The 16,297-nt window shown below is 43.3% G+C and overlaps 1 protein-coding gene across 2 annotated transcripts in view; it reads right to left on the bottom strand.

Moving 5' to 3' along the window:
* vps13c (vacuolar protein sorting 13 homolog C) overlaps positions 1–16,297 on the bottom strand; it is a 387,651-nt gene that overhangs the window by 214,206 nt on the left and 157,148 nt on the right. For both annotated transcript variants that reach the window (XM_063070973.1, XM_063070975.1), the window contains exons 36-39: positions 14,184–14,329; positions 12,573–12,729; positions 3,935–4,014; positions 2,579–2,638 (exon numbers count right to left, since the gene is read on the bottom strand). In XM_063070973.1, coding sequence (XP_062927043.1) covers positions 2,579–2,638; positions 3,935–4,014; positions 12,573–12,729; positions 14,184–14,329 — 443 coding nt within the window. The remainder of the gene's footprint in view (positions 1–2,578; positions 2,639–3,934; positions 4,015–12,572; positions 12,730–14,183; positions 14,330–16,297) is intronic.

Below are 16,297 nucleotides of genomic sequence, written 5' to 3' on the forward strand. Positions count from 1 at the left end.
CAGATGTAGTGGTCATCTTACTCTCGGTCTCCCAACCTGGAATATCTAATGATAAAGTGCCAACCATTCTACTTACCAAGAGAGTTCTCCACAGTGAACCTGACCGCAGTTTACATATTGCCAAAGGCAGATGCCCAACAAGCCCTCAACGTACTGAGTGCCATGATTAACAAACAAAAAACAGCCTACCCTGATGCCTTTCACATCCTTACCGGGGGACTTGTATGAGGCTAGTTTGAAGAAATCATATGAGGTTAGTTTGAAGAAATCACTGCTCATCAGCACATCACCTGCAGCACCAGAGGACCCCACACACTCAACGACTGCTACACCACCATTAAGAATGCCTACCATTACATTGCAAGACCATATTAAAGGAAATCTAATCATTTGGCTATCTTCTTTCTACCTGCATACAGGCAGACGCTGAAGAGAAAGGCACCAGAGGTAATAACAAAGAGGTGGTCATAGGAGGGAGAGGAGCACTTATGGGATTGCTTCAAGTCAATAGACTCGGCCATGTTAAAAGACTCATCGGAGGACCTGAATGAACTTTAATTATTTCTTTATTGGTCTGGCGACTTCACTACTATCGCTGCTTATCCAGCCCTTTTCTCAAACTTTAGGTCTAGTACTGTCCCTTGTCTTGGACTATCTATGTACTGGCTCATATAAAGCACTCCGAAACACAGTATAAAAGTTCTGCTTCTCCTTGCCTACATATTTCATGCTATGGCAATCCACATTAATGTTGAGATGTTGAAATCCATTATTACTTTCAGTCTATTTTCACAAATCTCCGTGATTTATCTACTCCTCAGTTTCCCACTGACTGTTCAGACACTTGTAGAATACCCTAAAGTGTTCACCCCTTTTTGTTTCCATGCTCCACACTTATGGCTTCATTTGAAAATCCTCCGAGCATGCCCCACAGCCGTTTGCAATACTGAACTCTTTAATTAATATTGCAGTAACTTTATGACTCAAATTTGCTGTTCTCTTAGAATTCTTCTAAATAATTCCACTGACACTTTTACATCCATCCTTGAACTGATAGAACTAAGTTATTGCATTTCAGAGATAATGTGCTTGCTTGGAGCTACAGACGTGGGGTAGGACTTGAACCCCCAATCTCCTTACACAAGGCAGCGTGGTTGCCAATCTTCCATTTACCAGCATCCATGTTATTTTAAACACAAGAGATTCTGCAGATGCTGGTGTGACAAAAGACCAAGTTATCAGAAGATTGATGCTAATGAGAGAGATAAGTGAGACAATGGAGCAGCATTCGGAAATGTTAATGAGAGACGAGAGAGATTAACGAAAAGAGACACAGTTCCGAGTATTGTCAGACCGGTTGCTTTGAACTTGAACTGTTTGAAGTTTGATGGACAGGCGATACCCCAGCAGGGGGATAAAAGGAACAGGTTCGCTAAGGCAAGACAGACACCACGAGATCACGAGATAACGAGACCCTGGAAGTGCAGTGTGCCCCCACAAGTTGGTGAGAGTTTTGGAGGTCTGGTCGCGGGACCGATCATAGACGCACAGGGTGAACAGGTACGATCAGCGGGAACCTGTTGTGTGTGTCCGCCCTTACCTGGGTGCCGGGTTCACCGCGGAAGGGCGATCATATCCGGAATGGAGGGGTCACAGTCGGTGACCTCAGTAGACAGTAAAAGGGCTCGCCCGAAAGCTAACTGCGAGGAACATCAAAGGTCTGTTCTGAATCAGGAAATTTGCATATTCGCTCTCTCTCTCTCTCCAATGGCACAACAGCGATTACTGCGAACTGTATTAAGCTGAACTGAACTCTGCGTCACTTGAGACTGATCATTTTACCCCTAGACTGCGATAGAGCTTGATTGATTCCTATTATCCTAGTTCTGTGTACGTTTGTTTTACCATTGCTAACCTGTTGCATTTATATCCTTACTATTAGAGTACTGTGTTACTTATTTCTTTAATAAAACTTTCTTAGTTCCAGTAATCCAGACTCCAACTAAGCAGTCCATTTCTGCTGGTTTGGCAACCCAGTTACGGGGTACGTAACACTGGAAATCCAGAGCAACAGACACAAAATGCTGAAAGAACTCAACAGGGCCGGCAGCATCTATGAAAATTAATATAAACAGTCAATGTTTTGGGCTAAAACCCTCATTAGGACATATTTAATTTGTTTATTGGCTCTTTATTAATAAATTATGCTATAGAATGAATATCTGGTGGAAGAAGCAGTGAAATGCAGGCAAACATGTCATAAAATCAGTATGTTGTAAGTTGAAGATAGGCTAAGAGGTAGAAAAAACAGAGGATGTCTACAATAGGAAGGAAATCAAAACCATGCAGGTAACATAATGTATGATCCCAGTGATTAGAGAGAGAACTGAAACACGTTGGAACTAAAAAATGCACAACTCCTTGTAGTTTGTTATAGAAGTTGCTAGGAATCTGAAAATAAAAACTGGAAAAATCCAGCAAATCTGCCAGCATCTGTGGAAACTTGGGCAGAGTCTTCAAGAGAGGAAAAGCAATAAACAGTTTCGCATTCAATCCATTTTGAATATCCTGTACTTACAATCATCTTTTGCTCAGTACCATCATAAGTAGTTTTGAAATGTGGTCCATTTCGATCTGCCTGCAATTAAAAATATCACTGATTACAAAGTTATAATGTTAAAATTAAAAAATATACACAGTTCTAGTAACCAGTCCTATTCATTTGTTTATTTGCTCACCACTCTTCAAACATTATAATTTACACTTTTCTTCATGTGTATCCTTTCCACAATTTACAACCTGGGAGAATTTATCTAAAAAAATGTCTATCGATACTGACATTTTTTTTGGGTAGACTACTTAGAGAGCCGTGAATTCAGCACTCGCCACTGTCAGTGGGTGCTAACAATTTTCCAACTTTCTTTCTAAATTTTGAAAGGATTATACTTCAGAAAGACTTTTTTTAAACTGTAGGTGCCAGAAATCTGTAATAAGGAGAAAATGGTGAAGGTGCTCAGCAAGTCAAACAGCTTCTAAAGAAAGAGAAACATGCTCTTAAATTTACCTCAGAATTAATGAACACATATAATGTGCACGGGGGGAGATGAATGGATGGAACAAAGAGGATGTCTGTAATGGGATGGACATCAAATCAGATCTGCCCAGATACACCTTAATTCTCCATCGCAATGTGACCTCTGCTTTTGACCTCAGCATTGTTTAATTTAATCTCAAAGAACAACTCCTCATTTTCAACTAGGAATCCTGCAACACTGGGGACAACAATTTCAGATAATCAGCCTTTCCTGTTTGTGTGGAACTGACGAGGTCTGGTGGGAGATTACAGCCCTATTTCGGAAGCCGTTTTATTCTGTCCAAGACGTGACCTGATTTGCTGAGGATTCCCACCATTCTCTTTTACTTCAGATTTCCAGCAAAGCTGGTTTCAACACCACTGCTTTTCATCTTCCTTTACTCTCTAATCCCTTCCTAGTTTTCCTCCAACATATCAATCTTTATTAACAAGCATCCTTCACCATATCTAAGATGGCATCAGCAGTAAATATTACCAAGGCAATTTTGGCCTCTATCCAATCACATACATTCCTTTCACTGCTCCCTTCTCTTAAAATTAAAACAGGTGTTGTTTTGCAATTTTCCAACTCTGATATAAAGCCAACGATCTTTTCACAGTTGATGTCCAGCCTGCTCAGTATCTCCAGCATTTTCTGCTTTCAAGCATTAGTCATAGTCATATTTTATTGATCCTGGGGGAAACTGGTTAAATTACATGAAGTAGTTAGGTTCAACTCAGTCATTGTTAAGAGTAAAACTTCATTGTCACCAATATTACCGGCTGCTATTAACCAAAATGCATTTTCTTACTGCAGTTAGCTACCATGTATAAAAAAAATTATCATGTATGAACCACTACCTTGATATATTGCACTTCTAGAAGATCCGCTCCAGGATTGTCTGAAGAACTGATCAAATTAAGTGGTTTGTTATTTGAATCTGCAACAAAATAAGCAGCAGGTATTACTCTGAGAACATCTGGCTAGATTTCATGTGCGGATGTAATTTCAAACAATGAGAATAAAGCTAGGCAATTGCATAAAAATCTAATAAAATTTATCAACATAAAATAGTTAAAAATATTAAAACGCTGATTCTTAAACAGTACAACTTTTTTTTTAACAAGTTCAACCAACATCACTGGAGCACTGAAATTTCTCCAAGGTTTCAAAAGGCAAGACTTAGAATAACAACAGACCTAATGTGAGCAAGTAGGACTAGTGTAAATGGGCCAAAAGGTCTGCACGGATAGAGTGCGTAACGCTACGATATATGGACCTTAGAGTCATAGAGTCTAAGAGTTCTACTTTTGTTCACTACCATCAGTTATTACATTAGCTAAAACATCATGTGGTACAATTTGCATGCAGCTCACGAGCATGGAGAGGCTGCATAGCCAAAATGGCCAAATCATATCAAACTGGTAAGAGACTGCAGTATCCTGCAGTCTCTGTCAGCACAAAGAGTAGGTGCAACCTGTCCCCAGTGTTACCCTACACGCACTCTGCCAGACAGGGTGCAGCCTCTTGCTGCACAGCTCAATGCTGTTCGACTGAGCCAGAGAAGTACAACACAGGCAGCTTTTCATATAAACTTGTCGGGTGATTCATTTCTGGGCAAACGCCAGTGGCCAGGTATTCATGCCAGGTTCCTGTGTGATGCCTTATAAAGTACATGAAGCTGAGCATGTTCCTGTGAACATCCGGGTCTCCAGCAATAAAAGAACAATAAAAAAATCAGCACTCTGAAGCATTGTGCTTGATGGGACAGCAGTGGTGTTTCCAGCATCTGTGTTCCACCACCAAAGCTTCCAGGGAAGAGAAATGTTGAAGGTAGAAAGAACTCAAATGAGGTGAAAGCACAAAGGATTAAATTTAACTTTAAAAGTCTTAACTTTGTGGAATACATATATCTAAATTTAACAAGAATTATTTATCTTCCAGAACGGCTAAATTCCAGGCCCTGGAAAAAAATCAGTGAATTGTTACTTTCACCCTGCCCTCAAGTTTACCTGGTCCATTTCCGACACCTCCCTCCCCTTTCTAGATCTTTCTGTCTCTGTCTCTGGAGACACTGATGTCTACTATAAGCCTACTGACTCTCACAGCTATCTGGACTATTCCTCTTCTCACCCTGTCTCTTGCAAATACGCCATCCCCTTCTCGCAATTCCTCCGTCTCCGCCGCATCTGCTCTCAGGATGAGGCTTTTCATTCTAGGACGAGGGAGATGTCTTCATTTTTTAAAGAAAGGGGCTTCCCTTCCTCCACTATCAACTCTGCTCTTAAACGCATCTCCCCCATTTCACGTACATCTGCTCTCACTCCATCCTCCCACCACCCCACTAGGAATAGGGTTCCCCTGGTCCTCACCTACCACCCCACCAGCCTCCGGGTCCAACATATTATTCTCCGTAACTTCCGCCACCTCCAACGGGATCCCACCACTAAGCACATCTTTCCCTCCCCCCGCCCTGCATTCCGCAGGGATCGCTCCCTACACAACTCCCTTGTCCATTCGTCCCCCCCATCCCTCCCCACTGATCTCCCTCCTGGCACTTATCCGTGTAAGCGGAACAAGTGCTACACATGCCCTTACACTTCCTCCCTTACCACCATTCAGGGCCCCAAACAGTCCTTCCAGGTGAGGCATCACTTCACCTGTGAGTCGACTGGGGTGATATACTGCGTCCGGTGCTCCCGATGTGGCCTTTTATATATTGGTGAGACCCGACGCAGACTGGGAGACCGCTTTGCTGAACATCTACGCTCTGTCCGCCAGAGAAAGCAGGATCTCCCAGTGGCCACACATTTTAATTCCACATCCCATTCCCATTCTGACATGTCTATCCACGGCCTCCTCTACTGTAAAGATGAAGCCACACTCAGGTTGGAGGAACAACACCTTATATTCCGTCTGGGTAGCCTCCAACCTGATGGCATGAACATTGACTTCTCTAACTTCCGCTAGGCCCCACCTCCCCCTCGTACCCCAGCTGTTACTCATTTTTATGCACACATTCTTTCTCTCACTCTCCTTTTTCTCCCTCTGTCCCTCTGAATATACCTCTTGCCCATCCTCTGGGTCACCCCCCCCCCCCCGCCTGTCTTTCTTCCCGGACCTCCTGTCCCATGATCCTCTCGTATCCCCTTTTGCCTATCACCTGTCCAGCTCTCGGCTCTATCCCTCCCCCTCCTGTCTTCTCCTATCATTTTGCATCTCCCCCTCCCCCTCCAGCTTTCAAATCCCTTACTCACTCTTCCTTCAGTTAGTCCTGACGAAGGGTCTCGGCCTGAAACGTCGACTGCGCCTCTTCCTATAGATGCTGCCTGGCCTGCTGCGTTCACCAGCAACTTTGATGTGTGTTGCTTGAATTTCCAGCATCTGCAGAATTCCTGTTGTTTGCGTTTAAATTCACTACTGCGAAGCCTCTTCCGGTGATGCCTACACCGAAGAAGTTTAGATCCTCTCTTCGACGGGAGTTCAGTGAAACCATCTCTCACTGCTCCCCATCTGTAATTTCTTCGGCTCTTCAACTTTTCGACCACACTTTGACTCAAACTCGCTATCACAGCCATGTATCCTTTCTTGGAACGTGCCTCCGTCGCCAACTTACTCCAGTTGGCTTTAGGATTCGTTTCCAAGCCTCTCAATTTGGACCTTCTGAGGATTCCAGGTACTCACATTTTATTGACTCTGCCTCTCGCCGCTTCTCCCGTCAAGCTCTGAAGGCGACGCTCTCCGCCATGAGGAGCTACTTGGTGTCCCTATCCCAGACCCTTCCACACCTTCGGGACACTTTCTTCGCCGTCTGTAATGGTCCTACCCGTTATTTCATCCTCCGTCGGATCCACGCCTGCAATCGCCGTTTTTTTAACTTTGTCATGTTAGGCAAAGATCGCAAGATCTTACATCTATGGACTCCAGAGCCTGCCGGCCCCGACGCTAGCAGGCATGAACTTTCAATTGCGGCCCCTGCCATTGATCTCGGCAGCTCCAACACCTCAGGACATATTCAAAACCCGGACTCCAGCAACGACCATGGACACATTCAAAGTGATTACGCAACCACCAACTGCAACTCCAGCCTTGAACACCAGGCCGGGTCTTTATGTGCTGCTGTTGTGACTCCCGTCTCCCCTTCCCCCACCACCACTCCGCAGCCCCGTCTTCCTCAGATCCCACCGTCAGCTCCTGGGCCCTCAGAGGCTCCATCTTCCTCTCACCCCAACCCTCCCCTCTCCACTGACACCCCCAGCCTCCCCCCTCCCCCCTCTAATCCCAGCTCTCATCCGTGCCGGGTCTTTACCATCCCCTCCGACCTTCAACTGTCGGAGGCAGAACGCTCTGTTCTCAGTAAGGGCCTCACGTTTGTCCCCCTTCGCCCACACCTCAGCAAGTTCCGTGTTCGCCACGATGCGGAACTTTTCTTCCGCCGTCTCCGTCTCCGAGCCTACTTCTTCGGCAAGGACTCTTCCACCCCCACCAATGACCCCTTCTCCCGTCTTCAACCCTCCTCTTCTTCATGGACACCCCGCTCTGGTCTTCTGCCTGCTCTGGATCTCTTTATTGCCAACTGCCGACGGGACATCAACCGTCTTGACTTCACCGCACCTTGTCCCCATTCCAACCTCACTCCTTCGGAACGCTCTGCTCTCCACTCCCTCCGCACTAATCCTAACATTATTATTAAACCCGCTGATAAAGGGGGTGCTGTTGTAGTCTGGCGTACTGACCTCTACCTTGCCGAGGCACAGCGACAACTCGCGGATACCTCCTCTTATTTACCCCTCGATCGTGACCCCACTAAGGAGCACCAGGCCATTGTCTCCCACACTATAAACGACTTTATCCGCTCAGGGGATCTCCCATCCACTGCTACCAACCTTATAGTTCCCACACCCCGCACTTCCCGTTTCTACCTCCTACCCAAGATCCACAAACCTGCCTGTCCTGACCGACCTATTGTCTCAGCTTGCTCCTGCCCCACCGAACTCGTTTCTGCATACCTCGACACTGTTTTATCACCCCTTGTTCAATCCCTTCCGACCTATGTTCGTGACACTTCTCACGCTCTTAAACTTTTCGATGATTTTAAGTTCCCTGGCCCCCACCGCTTTATTTTCACCATGGATGTCCAGTCCTTATATACTTCCATCCCCCATCAGGAAGGTCTCAAAGCTCTACGCTTCTTTTTGGATTCCAGACCTAATCAGTTCCCCTCTACCACCACTCTGCTCCGTCTAGCGGAATTAGTCCTTACTCTTAATAATTTCTCCTTTTGCTCCTCCCATTTCCTCCAAACTAAAGGTGTAGCTATGGGCACCCGTATGGGTCCTAGCTATGCCTGCCTTTTTGTTGGGTTTGTGGAACAATCTATGTTCCGTGCCTATTCTGGTATCTGTCCCCCACTTTTCCTTCGCTACATCAACGACTGCATTGGCGCTGCTTCCTGCACGCATGCAGAACTCGTTGACTTTATTAACTTTGCCTCCAACTTTCACCCTGCCCTCAAGTTTACCTGGTCCATTTCCGACACCTCCCTCCCCTTTCTAGATCTTTCTGTCTCTGTCTCTGGAGACACTGATGTCTACTATAAGCCTACTGACTCTCACAGCTATCTGGACTATTCCTCTTCTCACCCTGTCTCTTGCAAATACGCCATCCCCTTCTCGCAATTCCTCCGTCTTCGCCGCATCTGCTCTCAGGATGAGGCTTTTCATTCTAGGACGAGGGAGATGTCTTCATTTTTTAAAGAAAGGGGCTTCCCTTCCTCCACTATCAACTCTGCTCTTAAACGCATCTCCCCCATTTCATGTACATCTGCTCTCACTCCATCCTCCCACCACCCCACTAGGAATAGGGTTCCCCTGGTCCTCACCTACCACCCCACCAGCCTCCGGGTCCAACATATTATTCTCCGTAACTTCCGCCACCTCCAACGGGATCCTACCACTAAGCACATCTTTCCCTCCCCCCCACCTCTCTGCATTCCGCAGGGATCGCTCCCTACACAACTCCCTTGTCCATTCGTCCCCCCCATCCCTCCCCACTGATCTCCCTCCTGGCACTTATCCGTGTAAGCGGAACAAGTGCTACACATGCCCTTACACTTCCTCCCTTACCACCATTCAGGGCCCCAAACAGTCCTTCCAGGTGAGGCATCACTTCACCTGTGAGTCGACTGGGGTGATATACTGCGTCCGGTGCTCCCGATGTGGCCTTTTATATATTGGTGAGACCCGACGCAGACTGGGAGACCGCTTTGCTGAACATCTACGCTCTGTCCGCCAGAGAAAGCAGGATCTCCCAGTGGCCACACATTTTAATTCCACATCCCATTCCCATTCTGACATGTCTATCCACGGCCTCCTCTACTGTAAAGATGAAGCCACACTCAGGTTGGAGGAACAACACCTTATATTCCGTCTGGGTAGCCTCCAACCTGATGGCATGAACATTGACTTCTCTAACTTCCGCTAGGCCCCACCTCCCCCTCGTACCCCAGCTGTTACTCATTTTTATGCACACATTCTTTCTCTCACTCTCCTTTTTCTCCCTCTGTCCCTCCGAATATACCTCTTGCCCATCCTCTGGGTCACCCCCCCCCCCGCCTGTCTTTCTTCCTGGACCTCCTGTCCCATGATCCTCTCGTATCCCCTTTTGCCTATCACCTGTCCAGCTCTCGGCTCTATCCCTCCCCCTCCTGTCTTCTCCTATCATTTTGCATCTCCCCCTCCCCCTCCAGCTTTCAAATCCCTTACTCACTCTTCCTTCAGTTAGTCCTGACGAAGGGTCTCGGCCTGAAACGTCGACTGCGCCTCTTCCTATAGATGCTGCCTGGCCTGCTGCGTTCACCAGCAACTTTGATGTGTGTTGAGTGAATTGTTTCTTCTGACTCTCAGTATTATTTAGTTAATTTTGCTGTTACAATTTAAAAGTTTATTCTGAGCTGAAAAGTATTTAGAATGGATCATTTTCTGCATTCTGAATTAACCCAAACAAAGGGGAATCCTTTAAGTACCCAGAACAATAAGTCAATTCTTTTAAGATAAAGATTCAGATTAATTTATTTATCACTTGTACATTGAAGAATACAGTGAAATGCATCATTTGGGTTAACAAACACCACACCTAAGGATGTGCTGGGGGTAGTCTGAAAGAGTCAACACAAAATCCATTGTCAACGTTGCATGCCCACAATTTTCAGCCGAACAATACAACAGCAACTAAACAGAACAACAAGAGCTCTGTCCACCGATGCTTCGTCCCACCCAATCACACACAGACAAGTCTCCAACAGGCCACTTCCATGCCTACAATTTCCAAACCCTGGCCTGAACTTGGGCCTCCAATTTCTGGACACACTGACACTGAGGCCTCAACCACAAGCCTTGACTATTTAATGAACGCTCAACACTCAAAGATTATTTTCTACAGAAAGGCAGATTTTAGTTTGAATAAAAACAGATACTTTCATGCAAGCTAATCAGGGCATGAAGGAATTCATCAGCAGTAAACCCATGCAAGGATGACTCTGGTTCGTGTGGAGGAAAACACATCAATATTAATTTCAGCAATGCTGCAGGAGGGGATTTGATTCCTTCTATATAAGTAACAGCATAAGAAATAGGAGCACATGAATAGCCCACACAACCCTTTGACCCATTACAATAATAGCTGATCTTTTGCCTCAATGCCAATTCCTGCACTCTCCCCATATCCTTCTACATAACACTACTACTACGTCAACTCAGGCCTAGGCGGCCAGCGTCAGGCACAATGATGGACTCTCCACTTCTCCCTCTCCCTCATCAGTGTGTTCAGTTCATCTGCATCAGCCGCTGTCTTCTAACATAACGTAACAACTATGCTTGGAATGATTACAACACTGTCTCCACAGCCCTCCAGTGTTCTCTGAATCAAACTGCCTCCCCTTTTTCTGAAACCCCAGACTTCACACTCCCAGCTAAAAGAAACATCATCCCTGCATCCACTGCTGCTCATGGGGAGACGATTCCATTTTAAAAATGAAACATGCAACAAACAATTCAACAATAATGCTGCCAGAAAATCATGCTTTTTCCTCAAGAATTTTATGGAAGCACAAAGGCTCTTCAAAATATAGTTCAATACATGTTAAATATTTATAATGAGAAACACTGTGACACATTGTTCAATAATGATGTACTGTACGTTCAGCATACCTCTGAGGCAAAGCTTATAATGGAGTCAGTTTGTTTGCACAGTAAAAGAAATACATGAACAGACATCAGCAGACTGCAAGTTCAATTCAAAATGAGGATAATTGGTGTTAATGCACCTGAACTATAAGTAGATGTAAACAATAACTAGTGGCAATATTAGATGTTATCACATTCAATATAAGACCAATTTAATTACAAGACTAATAAAGTCCAATGTTGAAATTCACAGCCAAAAGTTAAAGGTTTAATAATCATGAGCATTTTAATGGATTCAGTAAAAAATTCTTACTGACTAAATAAAAGGATTAAGCTGAATATCATATGCATTTAAGAGGGAAATACTTATGGTTATTAAAGGCCAGGGGTATCTAAGTCTAGGGCTACGTGGATAACTTAAATGAATTGATTTACCGTTCTAGATACTTAAAGGATTCTCCTTGTTTTGAGTCAATTCAGAATGAATATCTAAGGTTACATGGATAATGCTGGAAACTGGTACATGATCAGACATAACATTGATGTGTTACACAGCATGCCCAAAGGGCCAGTTGACCTACACTTGTTTCTAATTCTCATTCTCCTTAATACCTAGAGTCTAGACTGACATTTACATCATTTATTACATTGTAATTTGTCCTTTACTATACCTATTGTCTTGTTTATTATTTATTGTACTGCGCTGCACTGTTTTGTGCACTTTATGTAGTCTAGTGTAGTTTTTGTGTTGTTTTATGTAGTCTAGTGTAGCCTTGTGTTGTCTCACTTAGTCTAGTGTAGTTTTGTGTTGTTTCATGTAGTACCATGGTCCTGGAAGAACATTATTTCGTTTTTACTGTGTACTGTACCAGCAGCTTATGGTCGAAATGACAATAAAAAGTGACTTGACTTGACTTGTATTCAGATTAAACCTAAAGGTTTACAAGAAATAGTAGAGAATGTGGAGAATTGATATTAACAGGAAAAAAGCATTGTATACGTTTTGATTATACAATGCAATAGGCACAGATGGTAAAACTAAGTAACAAGTGTGCAGGCTGGATAAGTATCAATATCAGAAGCACTGTTGAGACTGATACACATTTTGACAAAGTTCAGTGAATATCTGAAGCACAACGGGGTGCTCAGAAGAACTGAGTGGTGAGAGGGTGAGGTTAGCACATCAAAATGCCTGGACTGAAGAACTGAGTGGCGAGATGGTGAGGTTAGCACATCAAAATGACTGGACTAGGAGAAGGCCTTTTCACACACTCCATTTTACTTTTATTGTGATTCTCTCAGGCATTCATCCTACCTGTAAATTCACAGCAGTTCAAACCAATTTTCTTCAAGTACGCTGTTGCACTCAAATCATAGTTTCTCATTTTGGTTTCAGTTCCCAGTTGAGCCACATGAAACACGAGAAATGGATTTTGACGCTTGTTAATTTTTTTTGTTAATTCTACTTTGACCTGAAATCATAACAGAAACCAATTACTCATCTGCACAATAGCTGAACAGTGTTTTGTTTTTACTTTTATTATCATTCTATTGTGATGTAGCATAGAATTCATCTGTGGTATTAAATCAATGATTAATCGTAATTCAAAAATTAATCTTTTTAGATTTTGTCCAACATTCCCACCAGAGGATTGAACTGTGGCTCTCCCAATCAATGAAAATGTTACTGATAAGATGGAAGATGGCAGGAAAGCACAACTAAATGATAGAAATGAGAGATGATGGAAATGACTAAAATAATGAAGCATTAACGTATATGTGAATAACTTTGTAAAATTAATAGATGACTAATATTTCACTGGAAAGCACAGGATCCTGAAGTGAAACCACATGATGTTTCCTTTCGATTATTTTATGTGGTTGCAACAGAATTCCGTATTGTTGGAGGTACCATTTTGTCCCAAACCATGTTAATTGTCTTGAGTGCAGGTTAAGGTATAGGTATAATTTCAAAGAAACAACTTCCCTTACACCCTGTCAACGTCTATCAAATAGTTACACCGGGCAAGCATCTCAATGCTGCTTATGGTATTTTGCTGTGTGCTTGTAGTGTGCATTTGCCTTCAGAATGTCTCAAAGTGTTTTATACCGAACAAAATTAATTTTGAAGTGTTATATATCAATTTTGTAGGGAAAAAAAGCAACTAATTTAAATACAAAGTTCCAAAGCAGCAACGAGATAATCTGCATTATGGGTACTTGAGATTAAATTATGGCAAGGATGTCAACAAAACTCCTCTGCTCTTCACCTGCCACAATCGATCCAAGATGGTTTACAAGCCTCAGCTTAAGTCGCAGTGAAACAAGGCACCTCCATGTCCTGGCTATTAAATTGGGGAATTAGAAATAGTTTAACAGCTCTGAACTGGAGAATGCTGCACATATGGTCAAAGCCAACACCGCCAATAACTCAGATCAACATCCTCCACTCTCCCAGCCTGCAGTCACTTGCTCTGAATTCTGCTATAGTTTCACCTATTGGCAATGTCATCGAGGTATTTCTTGATATTTCTGTTCAACTTTGCTCACTGCCAGTCTACGCAAGATTGAACTAAGAGTTTGAAGCTTCTGACAACAAAGGGTACCATCATTCATTCTGCTCAACTTATTTCATAAAACAGCACTGCAAATTGTGTTGTTGGTCCTCTGCAATTTGGTTCATTAAAAGCTTTGCTTGCTTATTTTCTCTGAAAGCAAAAGGATCAAATGAACAGTGAATAATTAATTTAGTTTTTTTTATATGCTTTCTTTTACACAGCTTGCTCCAAAGAGAACTTCCCATTTCAAGAAACATCTAGCAGTATGCTCAGGTAGGAGTTGAAACTAATAGGCAACATTAGTAAAATCAATTCTGAGAGGCTTCTCTTAAAAGCTTTAACTTTCAAACTCAGAAGCCACAACTCACCTCTTTGATTTCAAAGTTCAGCTGAACTTTAATAACATCATTTGGCACGACTCCTTCCATTATTTCCATAAGTTGATCTGCTGTTGAATTACTACTTGCCACAATCTTGCCCAGTTTAGCTGCCTCAATGGGATCTTTACTTATTCCTGTTTAATCATCAATGTACAAACTATTATTAAAGTTAAATTCAACAACGATATTGAAGTCCAGTTTATTGATGCAGCAAAGATACAAGAATGTTTTATTTGTTGAAAAAAAAGGCAAACTGTGTTTTTGAAGTGTTTAATTTCTCTTTCTGGACGATCAAAACCACAAACTTCACTAATACAACCTTGCACACTTTAACCCCTGCTGGGGATTACTACTCACTTAAGTAAATGCATCTTTAAAAAAAAACTGAGAATTCCCTAAAAGCATAACATCTGAAAAAAGTGGCAATTATAACATCAATCCTCACAGACAGCCTTTCCACATCAATTAGTGTGGTGATTCATTTCTGGGCAAGCACTAGTGGACAGGGATTCATGCTGGACTCCCAGGACAGCAGTGAGGAAGGCAGAGATTTGAACCTGTATCCTGGCACAGCAGTATACAACCTGAGTCGATACCTTTTGTAAAGTACATCAGGCTTGGCATGTTCCTCTGAGTATCTGGGCCTCCAAAAGTAAAAAAAAAGGCAAAGCATTCCCTAAAAAGCAAAACTTCTGAAAAGGAAGGTGGCAATGAATCTCACAAGTTACAAGTAGATACATAGTGTTAAAAAGTTCAATTAAACATATTACACATTTACTTACATGATTGTGGACTCAAACAAACAAAATAGGCAATTAGAGACATAGAATCATAAAGTCATACAGCACGGAAAGAGGCCCGTTGGCCAAATTCATCCATGCCAACTCTGTTGCCCAGATTTAGTCCCAACTACCTTGGTGTCTTACCAACTTGATTTGAGTTTTTCATAAGAACGTAAGAAATAGGAGCAGGAGTAGGCCATCTGGCCTGTCGAGCCTGCTCTGCCATTCAATAAAATCAAGGCTGATCTGGCCATGGACTCATCTCCACCTACCTGCCTCTTCCTCATAACCCTTAATTCCCCTACTATGCAAAAGTCTATCCAACCTTGTCGTAAATATATTTACTGAGGTAGCCTCTACTGCTTCATTGGGCAGAGAATTCCAGATTCACCACTCTTTGGGAAAAGCAGTTCCTCCTCATCTCCATCTTAAATCTACACTCGCAAATCTTGAGGCTACGTCCCCTAGTTCTAGTCTCACCTACCAGTGGAAACAACTTTCCTGCCTCTATCTTATCTATCCCTTTCATAATTTTATATGCTTCTACAACATCTCCTCTTATTCTTCTGAATTCTAGTGAGTACATTCCCATGCGACTCAATCTCCCTTCATAATCTAACCCCTCATCTCTAAAATTAACCAGGTGAACCTCCTCTGCACTGCCTCCAAAGTCAGTATATCCTTCTTCAAGTAAGGAGACCAGAACTACACGTAGTACTCCAGGTGTGGCCCCACCAGTACCCTGTACAGTTGCAGCATAACATCCGTGCGGTTAAGCTCAATCCCTCTAGCAATGAAGGCCAACATTCACTTGCCTTCTTGGTACCTTGCTGAACCTGCAAACCTTGTTTCTAACAAGATGACGTTTGAGATTGATAAAGGTAGGGCAGTGGAGATATATATATCGATTGCAGATACGGGAAAAGAAACCCATATAAATGTGAGGTATTGCACCTTGGTAGGGCAAATGCAAGTAGAAGGAACACTGATAAGGGCAAGACCCTTAATAGCATTACTGAGCAGCGAGATCTTGAGATCCAAGTTCATAGCTCCTTGAAAGTGGCAACACAGGTCGATAGGGTGGTAAGAAGGCTTATGGAATGCTTGCTTTCATTAATTGAGGCATTGAGTTCAAAAGTCAGATGTTACGTTGCAACTTTATAAAACTCTGGTTAGGCAACATCTGGAGTATTGCATACAGTTCTGGTCACCCCACTATAGGAAGGATGCTGAGGCTTTGGAGAGGGTGCAGAAGAGGTTTACCAGGACGCTGCCTGGTTTAGAGGGCACGTGCTTTCACGAGAGGTTGGATAAACTTGG

Source organism: Mobula hypostoma, chromosome 18, assembly GCF_963921235.1.
Source record: "Mobula hypostoma chromosome 18, sMobHyp1.1, whole genome shotgun sequence".
NCBI lineage: Eukaryota > Metazoa > Chordata > Chondrichthyes > Myliobatiformes > Myliobatidae > Mobula > Mobula hypostoma.